The sequence below is a fragment of the Natator depressus genome, chromosome 17, assembly GCF_965152275.1.
Source record: "Natator depressus isolate rNatDep1 chromosome 17, rNatDep2.hap1, whole genome shotgun sequence".
Classification (NCBI taxonomy): Eukaryota; Metazoa; Chordata; order Testudines; family Cheloniidae; genus Natator; species Natator depressus.
Genome location: NC_134250.1, coordinates 24,746,390 through 24,772,967, shown reverse-complemented (window position 1 = coordinate 24,772,967; position 26,578 = coordinate 24,746,390). Strand labels below are relative to the sequence as shown.

General features: G+C 57.4%; 3 protein-coding genes across 6 annotated transcripts in view; 2 read left to right on the top strand and 1 right to left on the bottom strand.

Annotated features, from left to right (window-relative positions):
• Window positions 1-10,003, top strand: part of STX1A (syntaxin 1A) — a 323,436-nt gene extending 313,433 nt beyond the window's left edge. For 2 of the 3 annotated variants that reach the window (XM_074974801.1, XM_074974802.1), the window contains exons 9-10: window positions 4,492-4,602; window positions 6,705-10,003. In XM_074974801.1, coding sequence (XP_074830902.1) covers window positions 4,492-4,602; window positions 6,705-6,782 — 189 coding nt within the window. In that variant the 3' untranslated portion in view covers window positions 6,783-10,003. Of the gene's footprint in view, window positions 1-4,278; window positions 4,417-4,491; window positions 4,603-6,704 lie in introns of those variants that run through there. The other variant, XM_074974803.1, reaches the window with a different exon arrangement.
• Window positions 9,311-23,722, bottom strand: BUD23 (BUD23 rRNA methyltransferase and ribosome maturation factor). 2 transcript variants are annotated; one of them, XM_074974804.1, is made up of 12 exons: window positions 23,566-23,722; window positions 23,137-23,174; window positions 22,396-22,491; window positions 21,947-22,029; window positions 21,704-21,800; window positions 19,729-19,825; window positions 14,493-14,543; window positions 13,794-13,879; window positions 13,426-13,471; window positions 12,735-12,796; window positions 11,234-11,323; window positions 9,312-10,882 (listed from the first exon to the last, which is right to left on the bottom strand). In XM_074974804.1, the coding sequence occupies exons 1-12, from the start codon at window positions 23,611-23,613 to the stop codon at window positions 10,828-10,830; spliced, it is 849 nt and encodes a 282-aa protein (XP_074830905.1). In that variant the 5' UTR covers window positions 23,614-23,722; the 3' UTR covers window positions 9,312-10,827. The 2 variants fall into 2 exon arrangements, with proteins under 2 accessions (XP_074830906.1, XP_074830905.1); XM_074974805.1 differs by lacking the exons at window positions 23,137-23,174; window positions 23,566-23,722 and adding an exon at window positions 22,930-23,101 and having other exon boundaries at window positions 9,311-10,882.
• A 130-nt stretch (window positions 23,723-23,852) lies between these two features.
• Window positions 23,853-24,461, top strand: DNAJC30 (DnaJ heat shock protein family (Hsp40) member C30). The gene has a single exon (XM_074974960.1). It carries the CDS (start codon window positions 23,853-23,855, stop codon window positions 24,459-24,461), a length of 609 nt encoding a protein of 202 aa, XP_074831061.1.
• Window positions 24,462-26,578: the final 2,117 nt, after the last annotated feature.

The following is a 26,578-nucleotide window of genomic DNA, read 5'->3' as shown; positions in this document are numbered from 1 at the left end:
AGACATCTGCATGCTCTCGTCTGCATGGCCTGTGCTTCCCGCATGTGCGTGTGATGCTCCCCAGCCCAGGGATCAGCAGTGAGGAGGGGCAGGGTCCCAGGAACGCTGGGCACCAGTTGCTCCAGCTCCCCTGGGACTGCAGCGCATGGGTCCATGGGGCAGTGGAGAGTGAGGCTGGTCTGTCTGTGCACTTCAGTGTGGGTGGCAGGTGCCATTGCAGCCAGGCAGCTCCTGGAGAGAAAACCCCCAGAGAAGGAGCCTGGCCCCAGAGCCATGGAGCTGCAGGGCACTGGCCCCTTGACAGCCTGCTCAGCCCTCCCTAGCTGTGTGGAACGTCTCAGAACTAGCAACCCGCGGGCTGCGAGCCGGCCCCCCAGCACACCAGGGGCCTGCCTCTGCCTCTGGAGATGTTCCAGCGAGCCCCTTCTGCACTCCTCGCCAGCTGGCTCAGGGCTCTGACAGTGCGGGCGGCTAGTTACGTCTCTGCCCTGCTGGCCCCCAGGGAGCCCCTCACGGAGTGTGGGCTGTGCCCAGTCTGAGACGGCATGTGGGGGGACACGGCTCCGTGCAGAGGGCTGGGCCTGGAGAGCAGCAGCCTTCTGCCCCCTGCTGGCACTGGCAGGCCTTGCAGGATCCAGGCTGACCCACCCCCTTGTTCCGGGCGAGCATCACACGGTGCTGAGCTCTCCCTGCTTTGGTTGGGCATCAGGTCTGAGGGCAGAGCTGCCCCAAGCACCTGGGGCCAGTTCCCAGCCATGTCCCCCGCCCAGCTGGCACTGCCTTGGGCGTGTTACATCTGCCCCGGAGAGCAGCCAGGCCTCCAACGGGCTGCAGCTCACCCCGGCGGCACGGCCGCCCACAGCCATGGCTGTGCAAGCCAGGCGCTTAAAATGAAGCGATGCCCTTATACCAAAGCACGGCCGCGGGTGTCTCGGGGGAGGTCCCAGCCCCCCACCACCCCAGTTGCGGGACTCTCCTGGATCTCCCACACACTGGGGGTCTGGCCTGCTGGGCTCCTGACACCGCTCGGTGGCACAGCATGGAGGGCACTGTATTGCCACGCGAGGCCTGGCACACACCCCCATTGCTGAGGCTGCCTGCAGCATGCTCCATACGCTGTCACTGCCTGGGGTAACGCCTTCTCAGTTACTACCCGTCCCCAGCTGGGGAAACCAAGGCAAGGAGGAGCTGAGTGGCTCGCTCAAGTGGAATGCAGGGCTTTTGGCTCCCTGGTCTTGCTGGACCACTAGTCATACTGCACCCCTTCGCTCTCTGATTGCCCCGCAGGTCACCCTGAGGGCAGTTGGGGCGCGGGGAGCATTCCCAGCTCTTGGGATACGGGACACGTCTGGCTCTTGAATGGGACCAGTCCTGCCCCACATCCCATTGTGGGATGCCCTTGCCCCCGCGGTACCTGACCTCAGGCAGAGGGGTAGCTGTTGGCCCATTGGGATGGGGTGTTCCAGTGTGTGATGGGGGGCTGGAGGGCTGGGATGGGGCTGGCATGGCGAGAAGGCAGGGAGGGGGGTATCCAGTGCTGGGGGGCAGAGGGGATGGCTTGGTGGGGAGGCAGGGAGGGGGGTATTCAGTGCTGGGGGGCTGACAGGTTGGTAGTTGGGAAGGAAGAGAGGGGGGTATCCAGTAGTGGGGTGGGGGCTGAAGAGCTGGGATGGGGCAGGCATCTGGGGAGGGGGTTGGGGAAGGGGGTATCCAGTGCTGAGGGGCTGGTGTGGTTGGGAGGCTGGGGGGTATCCAGTGCTGGGGGTCGGAGGAGCTGGTGTGGTAGGGAGGGGGATATCCAGTGCTGGGGGGGCTGATAGGTTGGTAGGTGGGAAGGCAGGGGATGGGGTGGGCATGGAGGTAGAATGGAGGGGGGTATCCAGTGCTTGGGGGGGGGGGGGGCTCGCTTGGACTGGCACGGTGGGCGGGGCAGGTAAGGGGGGTAACCTGTGCTGGGCGGGACTGAGGAGCTGGGATGGGGCTCATGTGGTGGGAAGGCAGGGAGGGGGTTATCCAGTGCCGGGGGTCTGAGGGGCTGGCGTGGTGGGGTGGCAGGCAGGGGCGTGTCCAGTGCTGGTGGGGGATTGAGGGGCTGGGATGGGGCTGGCGTGGTTGGGGGCGGGGGCAGGGAGGGTGGTATCCAGTGCTGAGGGGCTGGCATGGTGGGCAGGCAGGAGGGGGTATCAATTGCTGAGGGGCTGGCGTGGTGGGGTGGCAGGCAGGGGCGTGTCCAGTGCTGGTGGGGGATTGAGGGGCTGGGATGGGGCTGGCGTGGTTGGGGGCGGGGGCAGGGAGGGTGGTATCCAGTGCTGAGGGGCTGGCATGGTGGGCAGGCAGGAGGGGGTATCAATTGCTGAGGGGCTGGCGTGGTGGGGTGGGGGGTGTCTAGTGCTGGGGATGTTGAGGGGCAGGGATGGGGGTGGCATGGTGGGCAGGGCAGGGAGTGCAGTATCCAGAGTGTGAAAGGTTTAGGGGAAGTGGCTCAGAAGTGTATTGAACCTACGCCCTGCGGACAGGTGCTGACCCTCTTGCTGTCATTCCCCCTGGTGCTTTCAGCCTGAGCCATTAAATGGCTTCTGAGAGACTTCGAGTGGGCATGGAGCAGGGACCTTTCTGCTAGCCCTGACTTGGGGCTGCGTCGGGGCCAGGCCGTCCTCTGGTTCCGCGGGCAGGGCCCTGGCTCCAGGGCAGGCTGAGCAATAGCAAGGCCCCTCTGTGCCCTGAGGGATAAGCTTGGGCAGGCGCTTGGTGTCTTGACTCCATGGGCGCGGGGTGGGGGCAGGGAGCACTGGGGGCTGCCTGCTGGCTGGGACGCCCTGCTCCTGCCCCACGCACAGCAGGGACAGCAGAGGTGCCCTGTCCTGAGCGAGTCTTTGGCTCCTTCCTCCCCCATGCATGGGTCACTTCTAATAGGACCTGCACCAAAAGCGGGGTAGGAGCCATCCTCCCCATCCAATTCTCTGAGGTTGGCACTGCACACCATATGCCAAGGCCCACGGGCAGGGTGATGGGGCTCTGAGGATGTAGGAGGGGCTCCCTCTCCCATATAAAACACCATAGGCCCAAATGAATCCTGGACTAGCTTGTTCAGAGACAAGGAACAGGAGACCAGACAGGCTGGGCTAACACAGGACACTGTAGTACCGCCCCACTGCACACACACCCATACTCCATACCCCCCCCTACACACACCCTGTCCTTCCCCCAGACCCACATTGCACCCCCATTGCAGTCCCCCATCCTGCACCTCCTGCTGTAACTGCTGACGGAGGGCACAGGATTCCCGGCCGGGATCAGCCTGACCCAGGCTGGTTCCCTGTTACAGACAGGAATGGACCTCTGCCATGTCTCTCTTCTACCCTGCCCCACAACCCCCCCCTCCCCCCCCCAACTCCCCAGGCCCAGCCTTCGCAGCCAGCAGAACCTCTCCGCGTCAGGGCAGGCCACACTCTGCTCTCGGCACCTTGCCAGCCTCATGGCTAAATGGTGCCCAGAGCTCCAGTGGCAGAGACTGGGCTGTGGGTTTGCATGGTCCCAGCTGATGGTGCAGAGCACCCCCAGCGGGGGGGTTGGCTCCTTGTGGGTGTGCGTGGTGTGTGTGTGTGCTTGGGGGGGGGGGGGGTGTTGTCCGTGCATGGCTGTAGCCTTTGTGTCTGTCTCTCTGTGCGGTGTCTGCTCTATGCAGGCGGGTGGCCATGACTGCTGGGCCCTTCTTTCTTGGTAGAGTTGTGAGTCCCTGGTGACAAATGCCAAAATTTCCCTGGTAGTTTTCCCTGACGTCCCAAAGCCCTACACCAACGGGCCAGTCCCGGACGGGGAAAGCAACCCCTCCAGCCCACCCATCTGGTCGCTTAGACCAAAGCAGGTGTATCTGCCTACCCCGCTGAGCCGCACAGCCAGGAATTGATCAGTCCTCGCGCTGGCACTTGGCACAACACGGCCACTTGTCTGCCAAGAGACTGCCTCAGAGCACATCACTTGGGTAACAAACCATCTGGACATCCCATCCTGTGGACTGGCCACCGTAGGTTTCTGCAGCTGCCTGGCCACTGGGGGGAGCTGGAGTGTCCAGTGGGGCAAGGAGCTGGGAGTCCAAAGAAGCCGGCAGCTGCAGTGCAGACATCTCCATGCAGCAGCTGGGTCTGGGGACTCAAAAATGGCTTGGACACTGAAGTCCTTCTCCCCCCAGCCCAGCTCCAGGCCCCCGAGTGAAGGGCAGGGCTCAGCAGGAGGCAGGTCGAGAGACTCTCACACTCTTGCTCTCTCTTTCCTGTGCAGGGGGAGCCATGACCCTGGTGGAGCGGGAAGCCCCTACGTTCACACTGTAGGGTGTAAAATGCACTGCAGATGGTGCAGCATGAGAGCCAGCAGGTAAGGGGAGCAGCTGGGGGCTGGGTGCCTGGAATTCATGTCTGTCTGTCTGTGTGTCCTCGCTGTCTGTCTGTCTCTGTGTGGTCTCTGGCTTGGCTGGCTGTCTCCCGTGCTGCGCAGGGCGAGATGATTGACCGCATTGAGTACAACGTTGAGCACTCTGTGGACTACGTGGAGCGGGCTGTGTCTGACACCAAAAAGGCTGTTAAGTACCAGAGCAAAGCCAGGCGGGTGAGTAGTGTGTGCGGCAGAGGCCAGTCTTGGCCTGCAGCCCCTCTCCGCTCTGCCCCAGGGGCTAGGGATGTGCCGCCCACTGCCGGACAGCACACGCCAGGGCTCCTGCCATGGGGAGCGACCCATCAGCCCCTTGTCCCAGGGCTCCCCAGGGACCTGCTCCCCATAATCTGGCACAGGGTGCTCCAGCTGCCATGCGGCCAGGCCTGCCTGAATGTAGGCTGGGGAGTGCAGCGCCCCGGGAAGGCAGATGGCATGGGCTGGGGAGCAGACCCCAGCAGAGCGTCTTGTCAGCAGTTATCGTTATCCCGAGTCATGGGCAGCGCTGAGAGCGGAGAAGGGCTCCAACTGGTGGCAGTCCATGCATCATCGCTCAGAGCAAGAAGGCGTTAGGGACATGCCCACACACTAGGCTGGGCCCAGGAAAGGAGCCAGGCTCCAGGGCTCAGCTCTGGAGAAGGCCTGGCCATGCCGTGATAGCTCCTGGGTAGGGGCAATTTCCTTTCCTTCAGAATGGGCTGGAGCAGACCTGGGTCCAGCCTGTCCGACAGGTCGGGGACTCAAAGCAGAGAACCGCATGCGGGGCCTGGCCAGAGCGCGCAGCGGGACGGGGGGGCGCCTGGCAGCTCCCAGGGCGAGCTGGCTGGGGATGGCGGGGAGGAGGATGGGCATCTCCCAGGACACAGCCGGCTGGGCGTGGAGGTGGAGGGGGGGATGCGGCAGCTCACAGGGAGCAGCCGGTTGGGCGGGGAGGGGTGGACGTGGCAGCTGGGCTGGGAGGCTTTCTTAGGCAGAATTGGCTCCGTCCCGCTCCCCACCTGGCTGCCAGGGAGAGCAGCTGAATGTGTGGGGGGTGGGGGGAGGCGCAGGGGGAGGACAGGCCCTCCTCCATGCAGGTACCATGGGATGGGGAGGGGTCACTGGGCAAAGGAGACGTGGGGTGGTCACGTGCCCCCACCCTTTAGATTGTGTCCCCCACCCCCAGTATGGGGAGGCACGAGTCGTCTGTGCCGGTGGGGAGTTGGGACTTGCAGCCCAGGCAGGCCCGCGCTGTCTGCAAGTGCCAGAACAAATAGCCCAGTTACACCCCAGCCCTACGGTACCGCTGCCACCAGGGCTGTGGGCTTTGCCCCAGACCACCTGGGATTTGTCACGGCATCAGAGCATCCGGTGGCTAGTCCAGGCTCCCTGCTCAGGTGGTGGCCACAGGCTGCTGCTCCAGAGCCTCCCGTGCCATGGGGGGGGTGGTCTTTGGTGACTCACAAGGACCCCATCTACCCGGAAGCATGAGCACAAGGAACATCCCAGAGAAGCCCTGGTGAGGTGCTGGGGGGCATTTCTAGCCCTTGGGACAATGTGTCCATCCCTCTCGGGGCAGCTTGGCTCGAGTCCTCATGGCACTGGGCCCCTCAGTGACCTCGCTTGGCCCCGAGCCCTCAGGCCTGAGCAGCCACAGACAGGAGCCAGGTTTGCAGCAGCCCAATGAGCAGGGAACGACTCCCACGCTGGGGGGGCAGAATGGGCTGGCTGGGGCTAGGCCTCTCCAAGCCTCAGGGCCACAGGGTGCATTCCCCTTCAAGGCAGTGAGGCAAGCAAGGCCCTCCTGAGAGCTACCAAGCAAACGGGCTGAGCCCACCCCCGGTGCTCTGCAGCCTGGGCGCAGCCCAGCGCTGCCCTGCAGGCATTTGCCCAGGGCAATGTATGTGCAAACGGAGCCCGTCTCTGTCCCCCCGTGTGCCTGGCTTCACACTGAGGGAGCCCCCACTGGGTCAGGAGGGCCCAGGGACCCTGGTTGGCCTGGCACTGACGTGCTCTCCAGGCAGGAGAGAACTTGCAGCAGTTCTGCCCCGGCGGCTGTGTTGTCGTATGGGGTCTGAGCCCTGGCTCCAGGCTGCAGAACAGGCTCTGTCTAGCTCGCGAGACAGAGGTGCTGGGGGACTCTGCTCTGCGGTCACTGTATCTGGCAGAGCCTGGGTCCCAGGCAGGCACAGCCCTGCGTAGGGCGCTGGGAGGCGAAGGGGGCCGTCCTGGGCGCTGGGGTTTGGACTGTAACCTCTCCCCCTCTCTCCCCTGTCGGTGCTGTGGGGCGGCCTGAGCAGAAGAAGATCATGATCATTATCTGCTGCGTGGTCCTGGGCATCGTCATTGCCTCCACCTTGGGTGGCATTTTCGGATAGATCTTGCCAAGGCGAAACTTTCTCTGTAGACAATGCGATGGAGCTGCCGAGCTGCCACGGCCCAGCTGCGCCTGAGAGGAGCCAAGCCCTGCAGCCGCCAGGGAGGGGCCCTCCCAGCAGAATTTCAGTTTCTAATGCATGATCGTTTTGTAACACTGTGTGTACGGTGTGGTGCGTCTGTGTGGCGAGGGGGCAGGCGGACAGTATCCGGGGCTAGGACATGGCGGGGAGCTGGACCTGATGGAGGGCAGAGCACGCATGTGGCACTGAGCCTAGGGCAAGGCAGCTAGCTGGTGCAGAGGGAGCCAGGCTGCCCTTGTGTAGTGAGTCTCCTAGCATAGTGCCAGGTGCAGGACAGCAAGTTGTGCCAATGGCACTGGGCGAGGGAGAGCGAGGGGCAGTGCTGTGTCCCCTGCAGAGCAGAGGAGAGCACTAGCCAGCCAGTCCCCACCCACCTTTGTAGCCTGGCACCCAGGGGGTGTTCACTGGCAGTCATAGCTCCTTCTCCCTCTGCTCTGCCAGGGCATTGCTGACAAAGCGCCACACCCCTCAGCCTGCTCCCTGTAGTGCCTCCCTCCCCAGGGCACACCTGGTACTGCACCTGCCCAGCTGCTGCTCCCTGAAGTGCCCCCTCCACCAGCCATACCTGGCACTGCACCCACCCCTGCCTGCTCACCGCAGTGCCCACCTCCACCAGCTGGCCCTGATCTCCCCTTGCTGGCTGTTTGGTGCAAGGCCCAGTCCCTGCTGCTGCCCCTTTCCCTCCTCTCTGTCTGGCTGCAGGGGGTTCATTTCTCTTTGCCGCTGCACTGCTGTGGCTGGAGGGTGTTTTCTGCAAGGCTGGGCTGATGGGGCAGCTGTCCCGTGTGGTTGGCTGGGCCCGGTTCCATGGGGTGGTGGGGGAATGTTGGGGTAGGGTGGCATGTGCTCTGCTGCACTGCCCCCCGGGCGAGCCTACGACCCTCTTGTGCTGATGCTTCCCAAGTGCTGGTGCAGGTTCCCTGGGGGGGAAACTGCACCCCTTTGGAATAGGCCCATGGCATCAGCTTTCCCTGGCACGCTCCATGCCCGTTTGGCCTGGGGGAGATGGGCAGCGCCAAGCAGGCAGATGGCAAGGAGCTTACTGGCCACTGCATGGGCCTGGAGCCACCTCTAGGGCTGGGCAGGAAGTGTCTGAATTGCCTGTGTCACTCACCCAGGGAAGGGGATGAGGCCAAAGCAGAGGCTCATGTTGTCCTGGGTGTGGGTTGCTGGGCAGCCATTCCAGGGCTGGGACTCCTGCAGGCAGCTCTCAGCCCTGCCCCAGCCCCCATCACCTGCCCCCACACTCACTGTGGTAAGGGGCACCAGGGCCCTGCACTGCCCTCTGGCTAGCACAGGGGGGTGGAGAGATGCCCAACTGCTTGGTGCTGCCCCGGGGAGGGATCCCGCTGCGGCCTGGCTGCTATTTCCTGCCCCCCTCCCTGCTGGGCATGGCACTCTGAGCTCCTGTGGCTGAGCTAGGTGGGATTTCCCAGGCCTGGCTTCCCCATCACCCCTCCCCTGCGACAGACCCAGGCTCTGTGCCCCAACTGCTGTGTCTGGCCAGTTGGGGATGGGCCTGGGATGCACATGGGAGCCCTGCATCTGTTCCCCAGGCTGAGGTCCCCACAGAGCAACCCTGGCACCAGGCTCCTGCGCTGCCAATGGGCAGCTGACGTTCAGTGTTGTAAGCTCCGTCTCTTCCAGCTCCCAAAGGGAGAGTGTTGCAGGGCTGGCTCTGTCCCTCCCCCATCCAGGGGCACCCCCCTCACCCCAGCTGTAATGCAAGAGCCATGCCAGCCCTCTGGCCTTCCTGTGGGGGGTGCCCGACCTCACCCCCAGCTCATCAGCACCGAGCGCTCAAGGGACCAGTTTGCCAAGACACCCCTGGCTTCAGGGCACCACAACCCACGTCCCTAGGGGCTGCAGTGAACATGTGTGTGGTGGCAGCCTGCACACCTGCTGGAGGGAGCCCACAGTGAGAGCCTGGCCCCCTGACCCTTCCCAGCCCCCAGCTCTGTGAGCCCAGAGACACCTGGGAGCAAGAACCCACCTGTGCTCGCCTGCCTGGGGTGGGTCTGCACCAAGGCCCTGTCTGCTCTGCCTGGATCCCCGCAGCGAGTTGGGAGGGCCCTGTGTGTGGCAGGTCAGCAAGCAATAACAAGCTGCCACCATGACAGCTCTTGGCAAGCAAGGACTGGTGGTCACCCTTTCCAAATTGCAGCTGCTGGGGAGGCTGATCAGCTATTTCTTCCTAAACCCTCCTTGCGGGTGCAGAAGGCTCCACAGCACCTTTGCAGCCTTTAGGAACAGGGCTAGAACACCGGCTGGGGTGAGCCAGACAGCCCTGCCCCATATTCTCAGGTGCAGGGTCTTACGACACTCAGCACACCACCCTGCTGCCAGAACAGCTGAGCATGCAGGGGACAGGTACCTTGGGGGATAAGGCACCTGCCAACACATTTGCAAGAAACCAGCAATACAAAGGGGGCAGGTGAAATTGGGGGGACAGGAATACAGCAAGTGGGATTCTGCCAGCTAGGGCTCCCCTCCTAGCAGCTGCTCCGTGGGGAGCTGACATAACCAACCTGTGGGGCTGAGAAGCCTGCAGTAGGCAAGGCAAAGGGCATTCTCTAGGGGTTAGGGGCTAGTCTTTCACTGGGGGCAGTGGAGGGAAGGTGAGTTGGTGCAACAGTGCAATCCCTGCACCTCCAAGAGCCCTGGCCTGTCCCCCTCCCACCCATTGCACAAGTTGACGTGATTAGCCATGCTATGTTTGTGCGTGGGGAAGATGTTTTACATTTCCTTTAGAAACATGTCTTTTCTGAAGAAGCATCTGTCCTACATGCCCATAGGCCTCCCAGTGCCAGAGGCTTGACAGTATTTCAGGAGCAGGGGGGCGGGGCACATGCAGCTTTCACTCATACTGGGGATTTGTTTTTTAATTAATGTACTTGAAAGAGTTCAGAGCAACCCCTTGGCGTTGTAACGTCACTGTACCGTGAGCTAAGTGTCCTTGTTTTCTATGTGGATCTTGAACCCAACCTGCCCTGTTCCAATGGCTAGAACAACATTGTATGTTGCTTCCTGTCTACATCCAGCTCCCGTCCCGCCCCCAGCTCGCTCACCACCCTCAGCTTTGGGTGCAAAACAGCTTCCCAGTTAGTGGACTTTTTATGTAGAATAAACATTTGTAACCGTAAACCCAGCAGTGGGCTCCTCAGTCTGTTGCGCCAGAGGGGAGGGATGAAGAGAAGGCGCCTCCTTGGGCTGGCTGGCCCTGGCTATGCTGCAGCCAGGAACAGAAGTGTTCCTCCAAGGGCCCGCTGAAGCCCTCATACAGCCGCCCCCACCTCCAGCTTCCAACCCATGAGTGCTGCAGAAGTGCTTCCTCTGGTCCACTGGTGGGTTTTCTCAGTGCTCACTGAGCATACGCCACAGGAGCAGAGTATATAACCCTGAAGCAGCAAAGCAGAGGGCACAGTGCTGCACAAATGCCAGGGAGGAGCAGCAGAGGCCAGTGCTAGGTCCCTCAGCCCTTGCTGTGCACAGAACCACCCCTTGAAAGTGACAGCTCTGCAGTACTCGTAACCAAGGGACTATTTACTGAGTAGGTTGGAAGCTCAGCAGGAAAGGTCCCCTCACCCAGGGCACTTTGCCCCAGTACGGGGGCAGGCTGCCCACCAGTGTTTCTGACCCTCCTCCATTTGGCTCGGATAACAGATGGTGAATAAAAGGGGGTCTGCAAGTGGCTGGCTCAGTGTCAGCACCCAGCACACAAAAATAGATGCAGTGAGTCTGCTCCCAACCAGTATCTTCCCATTCAATAGGACCGGAAGCATCGAATGGGATCCTCGACAGCAGCAGAGACGGCCCAGCCATCCACTGCAAGGGCCACAAACAAACCCACTTAGTACAAGCAGCTTTCAGACCGGGGGGGTCCATCCAGGAGGGCCCGAGAGCTGCAGGGAAGTTCCACAGGGGCTGTTGCATGGCGACCAAAGAACCGGAATACATGGGGCGGTCAGAAGCGAGGCCGCCGCTTTCGGCCAGTGTATCTTGTATCCGCCCTCACTTCCCTGCAGAACAGGGCACAGAACAGATTACGCTGTAGGGAGGGATGGGGGCTATAAGCGAATCAGGCCCCAAAGCCGGAAGCGCTGGAGCCCCCATGATAGCCAGAAGGGGGGTTGGCAGAAGCATAGAACAGGCTTGCAGCAGGACAGAGGGCTGTGGCCATGCTGCCCAAAGGCAGGTAATGGCTACATTGAAAGTGAAGTGATGTCCTTGTTACCATGCCCTGAAACAATGGTGGCAGCCACTGTCTGCATGGGAGACCCAGGTGGCTGGGTTACAGCCCATACAATGCCCGCTACTCTCTCCCTCCCACCCCCGGGAACCCGGGCAAAGGGAGGCACCATGGTACGTACTTGCCCTGCCGCCGTCTACGTTCCTTCTTCTCCAAGACCCAGTCCCGGCTTTTCTTTACAGACTTGCCCTTGGCATTTCTGAACCGTGTTCTATAGAGAAACAGAAATGATGGCGCTGATGGGGGTCCACGCAAGGAGGGTCAGTCAATCCGCTGCATCTGGAGGGGTCTGGGATTCAGTTCCTAGTGCAGGGCAGCGAGCACTGGCCAATTATCCCCAGCCCCTCTTAGGCCAGCCAGGACAATGACAGCCCAGGTGTGGGGGAGGCTGGGAGCTAAGGCAGCGAGCAGCGGCATGGGCAAGCAGCACTGGCCTAAGCAGGACGCAGATGCAGGCAAGAAAAATGCTGAAAAGTCCTCAATCGGGGGGGGGGGGGGGGGGGAAGAGGCGGGGCCTGGCTGAGTGCTTTCCCCATGTGCTCTGCAGGAACACAGGCAGGCAGGCTGGCTATCAGCATCACAGGGGGGTAGAATACCCTACAAGAAAGCAGTCAGCCATCACCTCAGCTCAGATAGGGATGCACCTGGGGACTGTGCATCCCAGCATGCAGGGCACCATCTTTACTGGAGCGGACTCTAGTCTGACAGCCAATTGTATGCTGGAACCAGGGGTCTCCATGGGACATAACCCCAGGTTACAGGGGAGGCTGCTGCAATAGGGTCTTTTTTAAGCAAGTTGCCAGGACACTGCCTCAGTAATTCGGAGCCATAAGCTGGGTACTGTTAAGGAGTGAAACAGTGTCAGAGGTAGGAAAACATGGCAGCCAACAGTTCCTGGCAACCACGACGACTATCCTCTGGCTGGTGCTTTCAGTCTCTCCTACCGGCTGCAAGGGGAGCTTTGCCCTGCACTGCCACATAGGGAGGAGACATGCGAACAGCACAGAAATGCACCGGGTACTCAGAAAGCCCGGCATCACAAGAGAGACAGCCTAACAGCTGAGAAGGGAGGGAATTTAGGGCTACACAAGGTAACTTACTGGCACAATTATGCCCCTATGACTTCCCATGTGGACATTCTTATGCCAGTGAATGTCCCCATGCAGACAAGCTCTGGGCCAGCCTGCCTGAATGGTTACCACCCACTGAACTCCAAGAACACTGGAGAAAGGACATCTTAAAAATCCAACAGCCCCACTCCACTTCATGCCCAAACGCTCACAACTCAGCCCCACCCCAGAATTCCCCCAGCCAGGATCAGGCTGGATGATCTAAGGTATAAACAAGCAGAACAGATCCCTTCGGGCCATCTTGCGTGCCAAAAAGTAGCTAAATCTTCTGCTACTCCACAGTGGCCTAAACCGTGCCAGCCCTGAGCTGGCTGACGGGAAATGTCTGGGTCAGGAAGGGCCAAGGCCAAGGCAATCCTGAAACTGAGCACCCAAAGCTAGAGCCATCCCACTGCAGGGTCCTGGCCCTCCAGCTCAGTGACACCACCTCCCCACTAGCCAGGCCCCCAGAGGCTCTCCCTCTCTCAGGGAGGAGCTTAGTGAACATGGTACCTTTCATTGGTGAACTTGGCCTGCTGGGACTCCTCTCCATCAGCGCACTCAGCACCAAGAGCCTGGAAGCACAAAGCGATGGGCCTCAGTGCCACAAAGAGCAGCACCCTGCCACACCAGCCACCACCCCTGGGCAGAAGGGGAAGGGGGCTCTGCAAGAGCGAGGACTGAACGGGGCTTGAGTCAGCAAGTCTCAGGGACAGGCTGTGTGCTAGGGAAGGAGCAAACTGATCTTCCAGTGCTTGAGGCAAAACCAGGCCAGCCCGAGCTGGCTCAATGGAAGGTCTGGGACAGGATGAGCCAAGGCTGGGCAAGTGAGCAAGGCAATCTTGGTACTAATGGCACAGGGTTAGGCCCCCTCTCCCATAGTGCTTCTGAGAAGGGACCAGTGCAGGGTGGCTGCATCAGACTTCAGACACAAAGGCCACTGGAGCTGCACGATCCAGGGATGGCAGCCAGCCCCTCTGTGCAGATCCCTTTTCCAAAGGTTCGATTCTGAAGCCCAGGTCGGCCCCTGGCGGGACGATGTCACACAGCCCCTGGAGCCCCTGGCCAGGCTCCTCCTGTTCAGGCTTCCTAGCAACCACACCCACCAAAAGAGCATCCCTCAGCAGGAGACCCTGATCACTTCGCCTCCTGCTCCCTCCCACTTTGCCAGCTGCGCCATTGCCTCTGAGCCGCAGCTCATTACCTTTGGTAACACACCAGCCATCCCAACAAAGAGACAGAGGAAGAACCTGAAAGAGAGAGAGTGAGATGAGATTCCTGGGCCTGAGATTTGGAGTCTGGAACTCTGAACACCCAGAGGCCTAGTCAAGACCTTCCCACACAGCTTCCAGAAGCCCACTTGAGGACAGGTGTCCACAGGCCATCTACCTCACAGATCTGTACCAGGGTCTGTGACAGGAACTCCAGCCTCTGTCATGGGGCAGTATTTCCATACGGGGGGGGACACATAGCTAGGTCATAGAATCCAGTAAAGTAACACGCTACAAGGATGGCCTCACCCCAGCTCAGATCATACTCAGTGGACCCAGCCCAGCAGGAGACAGAACTCACTTCTTAGCTTTGGCGCTGTTGGGATAATCCACCACCATTCCTCCCGTGAACCCTGCCTTCATGGCCTGCGCAGTGATGAGCTCCAGCTGGCAGAGAGAGAACACGCTGTCAGGAACTGTCCAGCCATCACCAGGCCAGTAATATACAGCACAGCACCCGAGGCTTAGCCAGCAGCTAGCCGTGCACCTTACTGCAGGGTCTAGCCGGGCTAGGGCTCTCCATCGGTGGGATCACCCCACTTTCATAGCAACCCCTAAATCTAACCCTCAGGCAGCGATCCCCCCAGAAACCATTCCTTGGCTGTATTTATTTTAACTCCTCTCTCCTTTCCCCACCCCCGCTCTTATAGGATGTGCTCATGCTCTAGCTCAGTCTAACTGACAGTAAGCCTTCGGGTAAGCTCAGCGGGTTGACTTAAGCCCTACAAAGCTCTGGTGCTACATAACACCAAATAGCACTCAGCCCAGCTGCCCACCCATGGCTCCTCGAGGCTCTGGCTTTTCACCAGTACCAGTGAACAGACCACTGCGAAATGCTGCAAACCAAACGCTCAACCCGGTTCTGCTGGGCCCTTAAAGCAGCCCATCCTCACACACCCACATTAGCTCCCAACCCCCGCTGGAAACACAGCCAAGCTTTGAGCAGGGCTTCTCTGCTACATCCCTCCCTGCATCCCCTTTCCCCATCAGGCAAAGTCACCTGTTCTGAATTTTCAGGGTACAACTGCAGGACGGCTCGGGATCCTCGGGCCTACAGGAAACAAAGGTGGTTATAAACCCCTGTTCCAGACCAGGCTTTCACAGAGTCATAGAATCATAGAATGTCAGGGTTGGAAGGGACCTCAGGAGGTCATCTAGTCCAACCCCCTGCTCAAAGCAGGACCAATCCCCAATTAAATCATCCCAGCCAGGGCTTTGTCAAGCCTGACCTTAAAAACTTCTAAGGAAGGAGATTCTACCACCTCCCTAGGTAACACATTCCAGTGTTTCACCACCCTCCTAGTGAAAAAGTTTTTCCTAATATCCAACCTAAACCTCCCCCACTGCAACTTGAGACCATTACTCCTTGTCCTGTCATCTTCTACCACTGAGAATAGTCTAGAACCATCCTCTTTGGAACCACCTCTCAGGTAGTTGAAAGCAGCTATCAAATCCCCCCTCATTCTTCTCTTCTGCAGACTAAACAATCCCAGCTCCCTCAGCCTCTCCTCATAAGTCATGTGCTCTAGACCCCTAATCATTTTTGTTGCCCTTCGCTGGACTCTCTCCAATTTATCCACATCCTTATAGAATCATAGAATATCAGGGTTGGAAGGGACCCCAGAAGGTCATCTAGTCCAACCCCCTGCTCGAAGCAGGACCAATTCCCAGTTAAATCATCCCAGCCAGGGCTTTGTCAAGCCTGACCTTAAAAACCTCTAAGGAAGGAGATTCTACCACCTCCCTAGGTAACGCATTCCAGTGTTTCACCACCCTCCTAGTGAAAAAGTTTTTCCTAATATCCAACCTAAACCGCCCCCATTGCAACTTGAGACCATTACTCCTTGTTCTGTCATCTACTACCATTGAGAACAGTCTAGAGCCATCCTCTTTGGAACCCCCTTTCAGGTAGTTGAAAGCAGCTATCAAATCCCCCCTCATTCTTCTCTTCTGCAGACTAAACAATCCCAGCTCCCTCAGCCTCTCCTCATAAGTCATGTGCTCTAGACCCCTAATCATTTTTGTTGCCCTTCGCTGGACTCTCTCCAATTTATCCACATCCTTCTTGTAGTGTGGGGCCCAAAACTGGACACAGTACTCCAGATGAGGCCTCACCAGTGTCGAATAGAGGGGAACGATCACGTCCCTCGATCTGCTCGCTATGCCCCTACTTATACATCCCAAAATGCCATTGGCCTTCTTGGCAACAAGGGCACACTGTTGACTCATATCCAGCTTCTCGTCCACTGTAACCCCTAGGTCCTTTTCCGCAGAACTGCTGCCTAGCCATTCGGTCCCTAGTCTGTAGCGGTGCATTGGATTCTTCCGTCTTAAGTGCAGGACCCTGCACTTATCCTTGTTGAACCTCATCAGATTTCTTTTGGCCCAATCCTCTCATTTGTCTAGGTCCCTCTGTATCCTATCCCTACCCTCCAGCGTATTTACCACTCCTCCTAGTTTAGTATCATCCGCAAATTTGCTGAGAGTGCAATCCACACCATCCTCCAGATCATTTATGATGATATTGAACAAAACCGGCCTGAGGACCGACCTTTGGGGCACTCCACTTGATACCGGCTGCCAACTAGACATGGAGCCATTGATCACTTCTTTGACTTGCTGGCAAGAATACTGTGGGAGACCGTGTCAAAAGCTTTGCTAAAGTCAAGGAACAACACGTCCACTGCTTTCCCCTCATCCACAGAGCCAGTTATCTCGTCATAGAAGGCAATTAGGTTAGTCAGGCATGACTTGTCCTTGGTGAATCCATGCTGACTGTTCCTGATCACTTTCCTCTCCTCTAAGTGCTTCAGAATTGATTCCTTGAGGACCTGCTCCATGATTTTTCCGGGGACTGAGGTGAGGCTGACTGGCCTGTAGTTCCCAGGATCCTCCTCCTTCCCTTTTTTAAAGATGGGCACTACATTAGCCTTTTTGCAGTCACCCGGGACTTCCCCCGATCGCCATGAGTTTTCAAAGATAATGGCCAATGGCTCTGCAATCACATCCGCCAACTCCTTTAGCACTCTCGGATGCAGCGCATCTGGCCTCATGGACTTGGGCTCATCCAGCTTTTCTAAATAGTCCCGAACCACTTCTTTCTCCACAGAGGGCTGGTCACCTCCTCCCCATACTGCGCTGCCCAGTGCAGTAGTCTGGGAGCTGACCTGGTTCGTGAAGACTGAGGCAAAAAAAAACATTGAGTACATTAGCTTTTTCCACATCCTCTGTCACTAGGTTGCCTCCCTCATTCAGTAAGGGGCCCACACTTTCCTTGACTTTCTTCTTGTTGCTAACATACCTGAAGAAACCCTTCTTGTTACTCTTAACATCTCTTGCAAGCTGCAACTCCAGGTGTGATTTGGCCTTCCAGATTTCACTCCTGCATGCCCGAGCAATATTTTTATACTCTTCCCTGGTCATTTGTCCAATCTTCCACTTCCTGTAAGCTTCTTTTTTGTGTTCAAGATCAGCAAGGATTTCACTGTGAAGCCAAACTGGTCGCCTGCCATATTTACTATTCTTTCTACACATCGGGATGGTTCATTCCTGTAACCTCAATAAGGATTTTTTAAAATACAGCCAGCATTCCTGGACTCCTTTCCCGCTCATGTTATTCTCCCAGTGGATCCTGCCCATCAGTTCCTTGAGGGACTCAAAGTCTGTTTTTCTGAAGTCCATGGTCCATATTGTGCTGCTCTCCTTTCTTCCCTGTGTCAGGATCCTGAACTCGACCATCTCATGGTCACTGCCTCCGAGGTTCCCATCCACTTTTGCTTCCCCTACTAATTCTTCCCGGTCTGTGAGCAGCAGGTCAAGAAGAGCTCTGCCCCTAGTTGGTTCCTCCAGCACTTGCACCAGGAAATTGTCCCCTACACTTTCCAAAAACTTCCTGGATTGTCTGTGCATCGCTGTATTGCTCTCCCAGCAGATATCAGCGTGACTGAAGTCTCCCATGAGAAGCAGGGCCTGCGATCTAGTAATTTCCATGAGTTGCCGGAAGAAAGCCTTGTCCACCTCATCCCCCTGGTCCAGTGGTCTATAGCAGATTCCCACCACGACATCACCCTTGTTGCTCAGACTTCTAAACTTAATCCAGAGACACTCAGGTTTTTCTGCAGTTTCATACTTGAGCTCTGAGCAGTCATACTGCTCCCTTACATACAGTGCAACTCCCCCACCTTTTCTGCCCTGCCTGTCCTTCCTGAACAGCTTATATCCATCCATGACAGTACTCCAGTCATGTGAGTTATCCCACCAAGTCTCTGTTATTCCAATCATATCATAATTCCTTGACTGTGCCAGGACTTCCAGTTCTCCCTGCTTGTTTCCCAGGCTTCTTGCATTTGTGTATAGGCACTTGAGAACTCGCTGATCGTCCCTCTTTCTCAGTATGAGGCAGGAGCCCTCCCCTCTCGCACGCTCCTCTTCATGCTTCCTCCCGGTATCCCACTTCCCCACTTACCTCAGGGCTTTGGTCTCCTTCCCGCGGTGAACCTAGTTTAAAGCCCTCCTCACTAGGTTAGCCAGCCTGCTTGCAAAGATGCTCTTCCCTCTCTTCGTTAGGTGGAGCCCATCTCTGCCTAACACTCCTCCTTCTTGGAACACCATCCCATGGTTAAAGAATCCAAAGCCTTCTCTCCGACACCACCTGCGTAGCCATTCGTTGACTTCCACGATTCGACGGTCTCTACCCAGGCCTTTTCCTTCCACGGGGAGGATGGACGAGAAGACCACTTGCACCTCAAACTCCTTTATCCTTCTTCCCAGAGCCACGTAGTCTGCAGTGATCCGCTCAAGGTCATTCTTGGCAGTATCATTGGTGCCCACGTGGAGAAGCAGGAGGGGGTAGCGATCCAAGGGCTTGATGAGTCTCGGCAGTCTCTCCGTCACATCATGAATCCTAGCTCCTGGCAAGCAGCAGACTTCTCGGTTTTCCCGGTCGGGGCGGCAGATAGATGACTCAGTCCCCCTGAGGAGAGAGTCCCTGATCACCACCACCCGCCTCCTTCTCTTGGGAGCGGTGGTCGTGGAACCCCCAACCCTAGGACAGTGCATCTCATGCCTTCCAATCGGCCGAGTCTCCTTCTGCTCCCTTCCCTCAGATGTATCACCTAGTCCACTCTCCGCATTAGTACCTGTGGAGGGAACATGAAAACGGTTGCTTACCTGTATCTGCGTTGCTGGTATGTTGCTGTGTCCCCTAGCACACAGTCTCCCAGCCTAACATGGCATGATCTGAACTGGGAGTTCCTGTTAATGGTGCATGGACATTACTACCCACTAGAGCCAGAATAGCCTGCTAGGGAATGTCACCTGAATGAGGACATCCTCTCCCTCGACATTCTGGGAGAACGAAGGGGTGGCTGGCTGGCTGAGAAGGCACCACTTATCAAAACAGAATAAAGGGTCAAGAAAACTCACAGTTCCAGGGTTACTGCACCTGTTTCCCCCTCCAAGATCCATCAAGGGCATGCAAAAGTTTCCGGCTCTCTCAGGCAGAGACCCCCGTCTCTCTCCCTCAGCAGGGTTTTTCCAGGCTGCACAATTCACTGCCTACACTGGGATATTCCTAGCAAGCCAGTTGCCTAAACAGGCCAGCGTCTGCGCTTTACTTTCACTCCAAAGGCTCGGAACAGCGTATTTACCAGGAGTTACAAGTTACCACGCAGCTCTTTCTAAGCAAGCACCATTTATTCTGACATTACAGAGAAAATATATTAAAACAATAAAAGAACCTACACACATGCTAAAAAGTTTACCAGACGTCACCCCAACTCCAACCTTGGGCTCTGGTTGGAGTTAGACCTTCACAGTGGGGGTTTCGCTGTGGTTACAAGTTCAGAACGGTCTCACATTCAGAACGGTCTCACATTCAGAACCAGAACCGAGACTGGGCCATTCAGCTGCTTCTTTATTCAACCTGGGCCTTCCTGGGTAATTAGCAGACAATGATCCACTCCTCCAAGCACAGCTTCAGAAGGCTGGGGTTTTGCATAACTGACAGTGGGAAATTTGCATGAACCTCTTCCTGGGGATTCCCCAGGAAATCCCCTTATTGTCCCAAGCATCCACTCTTGTCTGGCACATTTTCAATACAATCCTTGAGCTCCCAGGCCCCACATCACATCTCCCCCGAGAGAGGTTACATACAATCCCACTCACAATACACTTAATACAATAAGGTTTTTCAAGGACATTGCAGGAAATGGCCATATCTGTCACTCACTACTTACCAAGGCAGAATACAGGGTTGCGAAGAATCGATACAGGCGTTTTGGGGGACTGTGTGTCTTCTTATCAGCGTTACAGAGCCACTGCACTGCAGAAATACTGAAAGAGAATGCGTGACCTAAGGGACACTGAGCCACCAAGCCTCCCATGTGGGCAACCGAACCACATTCTTTAACAAAGACGCAAGTCCCCTAACGTCCTCCTTCTACCAGTGCCCCTCGTACCTATTCTATAGTCCAAGATAGCATGTGACGTACTGCTGGGCCCAAGACAACTACTGCGTTTGCTTCATCAGTGCACTGCTTCCTACTTTTTAGGAGCAAAGATTTCGTATAAGCCCATTCTAAAGAGATGCTGTCTAGCTCAGGAGGTCACATATTTGACTTGCAAGTCTGACCCACTTGGTGTACTTATCGGTCAGATCTAGATTCTGCAGAATGCAAGCTTTCATTACAACAGAGTTTCTAGTCCTTATGGATCATAACTGGTTACAAAATCTTCCAGATTTGAGTCGATGCAGTGCAACCTTAGACCACTGAAGACAGGAGTGCTGAGAGAGAGATTTATAGAAATAGTGGGGGTCACTCTGGAGCCCAGCAATGACACCTTAAGGGCATTCGACAATAACCAGAGTCCATAATTGTGGGTGATGCTGTGTGAGGAAGTGGCAATTTCCTGTAGTATTATGGATCCTATATGTGCCTCAGTTTCCTCCCGTACCTTCCACTGCTATCCAGCGGGGGCTCAAAGGCTAAGTCTGTTCTTGGGGCAGCAGGAGACATGCGGGGGGGAGGTGTCTCATCTCGCTGCCTAGGCACAATGAATTTTAAGGAACTGGCTGGAACCTGCTGAAATCAACCCGTAACAATCGAGAATCCCAAAGAGGCAATTAGAAGCCCCAGTGACCAGACAATTCACACCTAGCAAACAACCATCAAGAGGAAGGAAGTTTTTCCCCCACCCCTCAGCAGCAGGGAAGCTGAGCAGAGGCCAGCTCCAGAAACAAGGGACTGAGAGGTACCAGGCAGGAAATAAAGAGTAGCTTTTGGGACAGGCTGTACTGCTATCCCCGTGGAGGGACAAAGGGACTAAGAGCCTGAAATGGAATCTGGAGCAGCTTGGCTGGCAGGTTGCTCTGGCCTGGACAGATGGACTATGTCATAACCTTGATTTCTCTGTGCTAACCTAAGGACTCCCGACGCTGCGTTCCAGGTGACTAGTAAACCCCACTCGCTTTGAAAATGCTGCCTGGTGTCACTGCAAATACCTGCTGAGGTGCAGTAGTCCCTGAACAGTGTAAAAGTGTGACCAGGAGTCCAGCAAAGTCCAATGCATTGGGCAGAGTGCATGGTGTGAATCACAAGTGCTGGACCCAGGAGCATGCCAGAGGCAGTGAGCCTAAGCTGAAGGAAGGGTGAGGCCCTTCGGGGATCTGGCACACCAAAGGGGTTCCTCCAACAGACTATTTAAAAGCTGGAGTATAGCACAGGTCCTATGGATCTGTGACACGCTGAATGTAACAGCAGTATTAACTAGCGAACAGGTTGTATACTTGGCCAAACCACCCATTAGTGTCAGTGGGAGCCCGTCTGCGGCTCAGGGTTTCTGACCCTTCCCATTCCCGCCCCCAAAATGAGCAGCATGCCCGTGATTTAGTTTTTTATGCCATGCTCAGCACTGGTATTCAGCACCTTCTGCTAGCCTTAGTTATCGGTGACTCTCAGCCATTCCTCGGTTTTTGGATAAGCAGTTCCCTTGTTTTCACAGTCCAGTATTATGAGAGTCAAAGGTAATTTTCCAGCAGCTGCTCCTAATTACAGGAAGAAGCATCCCTAATTCAAAGCCTGTCCAAATTTCAGCAACCTGCTATGGAGTGCAAGCTGGTAAGGCCAGCTAACAGGGCAGGCTTGTGTTGTGTCCTCCTGCTAGGCAGAGCCTCTGGGAACTAAGATAAGAAAGCAAAGAGGAATGTCTTACCTGACACAGCCATCAAACATGCCTGGCCTGAAGGGAATCCCCTGCCCCACGTCTGCAAGGATGAGGTCTCCTTCCACCTCTCTCTCCACAGCAACATCTGCACAGCACAAAAGACAAGCCAGGCCGATGGCCACAAGTCTTCAGATCAGTACCCAGGGCTGCATTTTATACATTTCTAACCCTCCCACTGCACATATGTATTGTCTGCCCACTAGGGCATGCAGTGGAAGAGAATCTACTTACCCAGCATGGCAGAACTGATGTCCATCCCAACCCAGTGATGTCCCTCTTCAGAGATGTAATCTCCACTCAAACCAGAGCCACAGCTAAAAGCGAAAGAACAGGTCTTAGAAATGCAGATTCATCCCAATATCCAGCCCTTTCACTGACATGTCTGGAAACCCTTTCAGGACAATGATCTTCTCTTTCCTCTCTCTGAGCAGCAACTGTGGAAATTAAGTACTGAGACACCCTCGTTCTTTCTAGATATTTGAGCCATGATTGTCACATCATGGTATTCCTGGAACTCCACAAAGCCGCAGGAGGAGCTCCACTGTAATTTGTAGTACAAACCTAAAACTCTTACCCTGACAATTCAGAGCTCTGTCCTTCTCTAACTACAACATGAAGGCCAGTGAGGTGAGGGGGGAAAGCAGCTTACAGTTCTATATAGCTCATATGCAGGGTCTTACCCGACATCCAGAAGGAAACATGGCCGATCCTCGGGCAAGCCCAAAAGCTCCACGGCCCGCTCTGACATCTGCGACTGGATCTCAATCATTCGAGAGCTGAGGAGAAAGAATCCTCCTTTATTCCCATGAAAGCAATAATGAGATATCTAAGTGGCTTTTATTACCCAGAATAAAGTCACAGCCAAGGTAACCACCGGCTCAGACCTTAGTTATTCATGATGACAATGGAGTATTTGGAAGCACAAGGAAAGGCCTAAGATGGGAACCTGCCTCGTGGTGGGAATTTCTGCATTCCTTTGGGGGCCCAAAGGCTATCCACACAATTACTAAGACTGAAGTCAGGCACCCAGCTCTGCCTGCTCTACCATTCCTCAGGAATTAATAGCTAAGAGCACAACGGCAGATCTTATGCTCACTATGGGGAGAGCTGTGCACACCCCAGTACAACTGGAGAACTCTTGCTAGGAGCAGATACTACTGCACAGGACACAACTCCACACCCATTAAGGTCAGCAGAGCAGCTGCACCACAGACCTGCTCGAGCTCTTTCACCATTTAATTTAGTTCAGATTGCATTTCCTGGTGCACATTGACACTTTTTGGGAGCACACAGCAACCACCATTCCAGATGCTCCAGCCATCAGCACAGAGATGGGACAAGACCCATCCTCACCACCTTCACTGGGGACTGGCCATGTACACCGGAGCAAGGGAGCAAGCATGCAGGGGAAGCACCCTTACTTCTGGGAGTATTTCCGGGCCTCGGCCTCATCGTAAAACTGCAAGAAAAACAAACAGCGTGAAACTTGGAGAACGATAGGGCTGGGCCCCACAGTGCCCTCCCCAACTATGCCTTCCAGGGCCAACCGCCACGGGACGAGACCTCCGCCCGCCCCGCAGGTCAAGCCGCGCCCCCGAGCCCCACAGAGCCCCGCCCCCCGGGGCCCCCGAACCCAGCCCCCGCACAGGCCCAGAACCTCCCCCCCAGCCGGGCCCCACAGAGCCCCGCCCCGCTCCGCTCCCCCTGAGCCGAGCCCCGCCCCCCGGTGCCCCCGAGCCCAGCTCCGCCACGCCCCCGCACAGACCGAGAACCTCCCGCCCCGCCCCCGCTCCCCGGGCAGCCACCACCAGGGCCTCACCCCCACCCAAGCCTCGCGGGTCCCGACTCACCAGCTCCGGGGGCCCGCGATGCTCAGGCCTCCGGCCGCTCCCCGCCATGCTCGCCCTGTGACATCATCTCTCCGCGCCGCGGCGCAATCTGTGAGGCCGCAGCGCCGGCAGTTCCCATTGGTCGAGGCAGCCGTCCGTCCGCGCGTCTGTCTTCACTCCATTGGCCGGGGCCTCTGGCACCCACCCCTCACAGGGAGCGCTCCCATCGGCGCGCCGCGCCGGCGGCCCGGAAGTCGGGCTGAGGAGAGCGGTCCCGGCGGCTGCGCGCACCGCCCCTCCCCCCCGGCATGGCGCCGCCTCCCGCCGCTCGCGGCTGGCCCCGCGCGCTCCTGGGCCGCCTGCTGCCCGCCCGGCCCCTCGGCCGCCGCGCCGCCGCCGGCGGGGGGGCCCCGGCGCGGCCCGCGGGGCTGTACGAGCTGCTGGGCGTGCCGGCCAGCGCCACGCAGGCGCAGATCAAGGCGGCCTACTACGAGCAGAGCTTCCGCTGCCACCCGGACCGCAACGCGGGCAGCGAGGAGGCGGCCGCGCGCTTCACCGCCCTGCACCAGGCCTACGCCGTGCTGGGCAGCGCGGCCCTGCGCCGCCGGTATGACCGGGGCCTGCTGAGCCGCGAGGAGCTGAGCTCGGCCGCGCGGCCCGCGCCCGGCGCGCGCCCGGCGCCCGGCGCGCGCAGCGCGGCCCCGCGGCGCGCGCCCGCCGCGCCCGCCTTCGACTTCGACGCCTTCTACCGCGCCCACTACGGCGAGCAGCTGGAGCGGCAGCGGGCCCTGCGGCGGCGGCGGCGGCGGCAGGAGGCGGCGGCGGCGGCCCGGGGGTGGCGCGGGGACCGGCTGCCGGAGCTCTCGCTCGCCCTGCTCCTGCTCTGCGCCCTGGCGCTGCTGGGCCGCACGAAGTGAAGCGCGGGGCGCCCGGACCGGGCCCGGGGTTCGCTCGTGGCGCTGGACAGGCCGCGGGGCGCGGGCGGCTGCGGAGAGCTCCGGGGCCGGGTCCCGAGCGGGCCTTTGCTGTGTCAGGACGCCCCAGGGGAGCCGAACTGCCATTAAAGTAGCTTCACAAATCGGTTTGAGATCCCCATTCCTTCGGTGCGGGTAACCCCCCTTCCAGCTCAGCAGTCGCCGCTGACATTTGCCTGCCCAGAGCAGCGTTCAGGGATCTGCCCGGGGTCACCTGCCAGCGCTGGAGATGTTTCTACCATTCACCGCAGGAGAGAGAATGCAGCTTTCTGCTGGGGTTTTAGGTGTTAATAGATTTATCTTCCCTGAACTCTAGTCCTTTAATGGGTATACAGTGCATTTCAGCTCACCTTGGAGGCTCAAATCTTGCAGTCTCACCCAAACAGAGTCCTCTGGACCTGCCCACTTCAGGTATGTCTACACTTAAAATGCTAAAGTGACACAGCTGTGCCATTTTAGCCCTTCAGTGTAGTCCGGGGGTGGGCAAACTGTGGCCCAGGGGCTGCATCCAGCCCTCCAGATGTTTTAATCCGGCCTTCAAGCTCCTGCTGGAGAGTGAGGTCCAGGGCTTGTGCGGCTCCCAGAAGCAGTGGCATGTTACTCTTCCAGCTCCTATGCGCAGGGGCAGCCAGGGGGTCCGCACGCCGCCCCCACCCCAACACCACCCCCACAGCTCCAGTTGGCCGAAAACTGCAGCTAATGGGAGCTGTGGGGGCAGCATGCAGAGCTGCCTGGCCGCCCCTCTGCGTTGGAGCCAGATGGGGGATATGCCACTGCTTCCAGGAACTGCTTGAGGTAAGCACTGGCCGGATCCTGCGCCCCAATCCTCAGTCCCAGCCCTGATCCCCCTCCTAACAGCTGAACCCCTCAGTCCCAGCCCAGAACGCCCTCTTTCATCCCCAGCCCCACCCCAGAGCCGGTACCCCCAGCAGCAGCCCTCACCCTCCCCCCCCGACCCCCTCCCACACCATGAACTCCTCATTTGTGGCCCCACCCTAGAAACCACACCCCCAGCCTGAATCCTCACCACTTCCTGCACCCCAACCCCCAATTTAGTGAGCATTCATGGCCCGCCATACAATTTCCATACCCAGATGTGGCCCTCGGGCCAAAAAGTTTACCCACCCCGGTGTAGACACTATGTACACTGACAGGAGGGATTCTCCCATCGGCGTAGGTAATCTGCCTCCCCGAGAGGCATTAGCTAGGCTGATGAAAGAATTATTGTCGACCTAGCGCTGCCTACACCAGGGTTAAATTGATATAACTATGTCTCAGGGTGTGGGGTTTTCACACCCCTGAGAGATGTAGTTCCTGGAAGCAGTGGCATGTCCCCCATCTGATGTAAATTCCTAGTGGAGAGGGTGAGCCTAACTCGGCAAAGACTGGGTCCTCCCTATTTTTTGCACTTTATGAATGAGTGGATTGTATTCTCACTGGTGCTGTAGAGTAGTGTGGTGTGGGTCTTGAGTTATCAAGAACTGACAGGTGCTATCTCCACAATGTATAGGCAGCTGGTTGCTCTTACCACCTCTCTGATGTACTGTATTTCAGGGCTGCCAGTGTGTGACTCTCAGAGCTGGGCATGCTGCCTTTGTTATTGACTCCCCTGCCTCTCTTGGAGACCTGTCTGACTTCTGGAACAGTTGGTTCCAAAGGTTTTTGGGTTCAATAGAACAAAGCCCAGGATGGTGGTAGCAAATATTCTGTCTTGCGGTGTGAGGCCACATGCTTGGGTCTACACGTAGAGAAGGGTTCTCGTCTCCCCACTTCTTAGGGTCTTCAATAACACCATTCTATGTTTAAGCTGCGGGGAGCCTGCCCTGTCTAGGGCTGATGGGGTACTTGGCTCCAACCTATCTTACCAGAGGGCTTCATAACTTGAAGGTGTAGCATTCTGAGTACTGAACTTCATTATATCCTGATCTGTGTGTAAGAGGTGTTCAGACAAATAGGGATATATTTATATGTAATGAAATGTTGAGGTGGTTTAAGACAGGGAATGTTGCGGTGGAAGCAACCTTCCTTCTGCAGGTGAGGGTTTTACTTGTATTTCACTT

Excerpts from the sequence above, each read along its gene's own strand:
- BUD23 (XM_074974804.1), bottom strand. The coding sequence starts at position 23,613 with ATGGCGGGGAGCGGCCGGAGGCCTGAGCATCGCGGGCCCCCGGAGCTG. Across the intron at positions 22,492-23,136 it reads GCCCGGAAATACTCCCAGAA|CTCTCGAATGATTGAGATCC; the intron begins GTAAGGGTGCTT and ends CTTTCTCCTCAG. Across the intron at positions 12,797-13,425 it reads TGGCTGGTGTGTTACCAAAG|GCTCTTGGTGCTGAGTGCGC; the intron begins GTAATGAGCTGC and ends TTGTGCTTCCAG.
- DNAJC30 (XM_074974960.1), top strand. The coding sequence starts at position 23,853 with ATGGCGCCGCCTCCCGCCGCTCGCGGCTGGCCCCGCGCGCTCCTGGGC.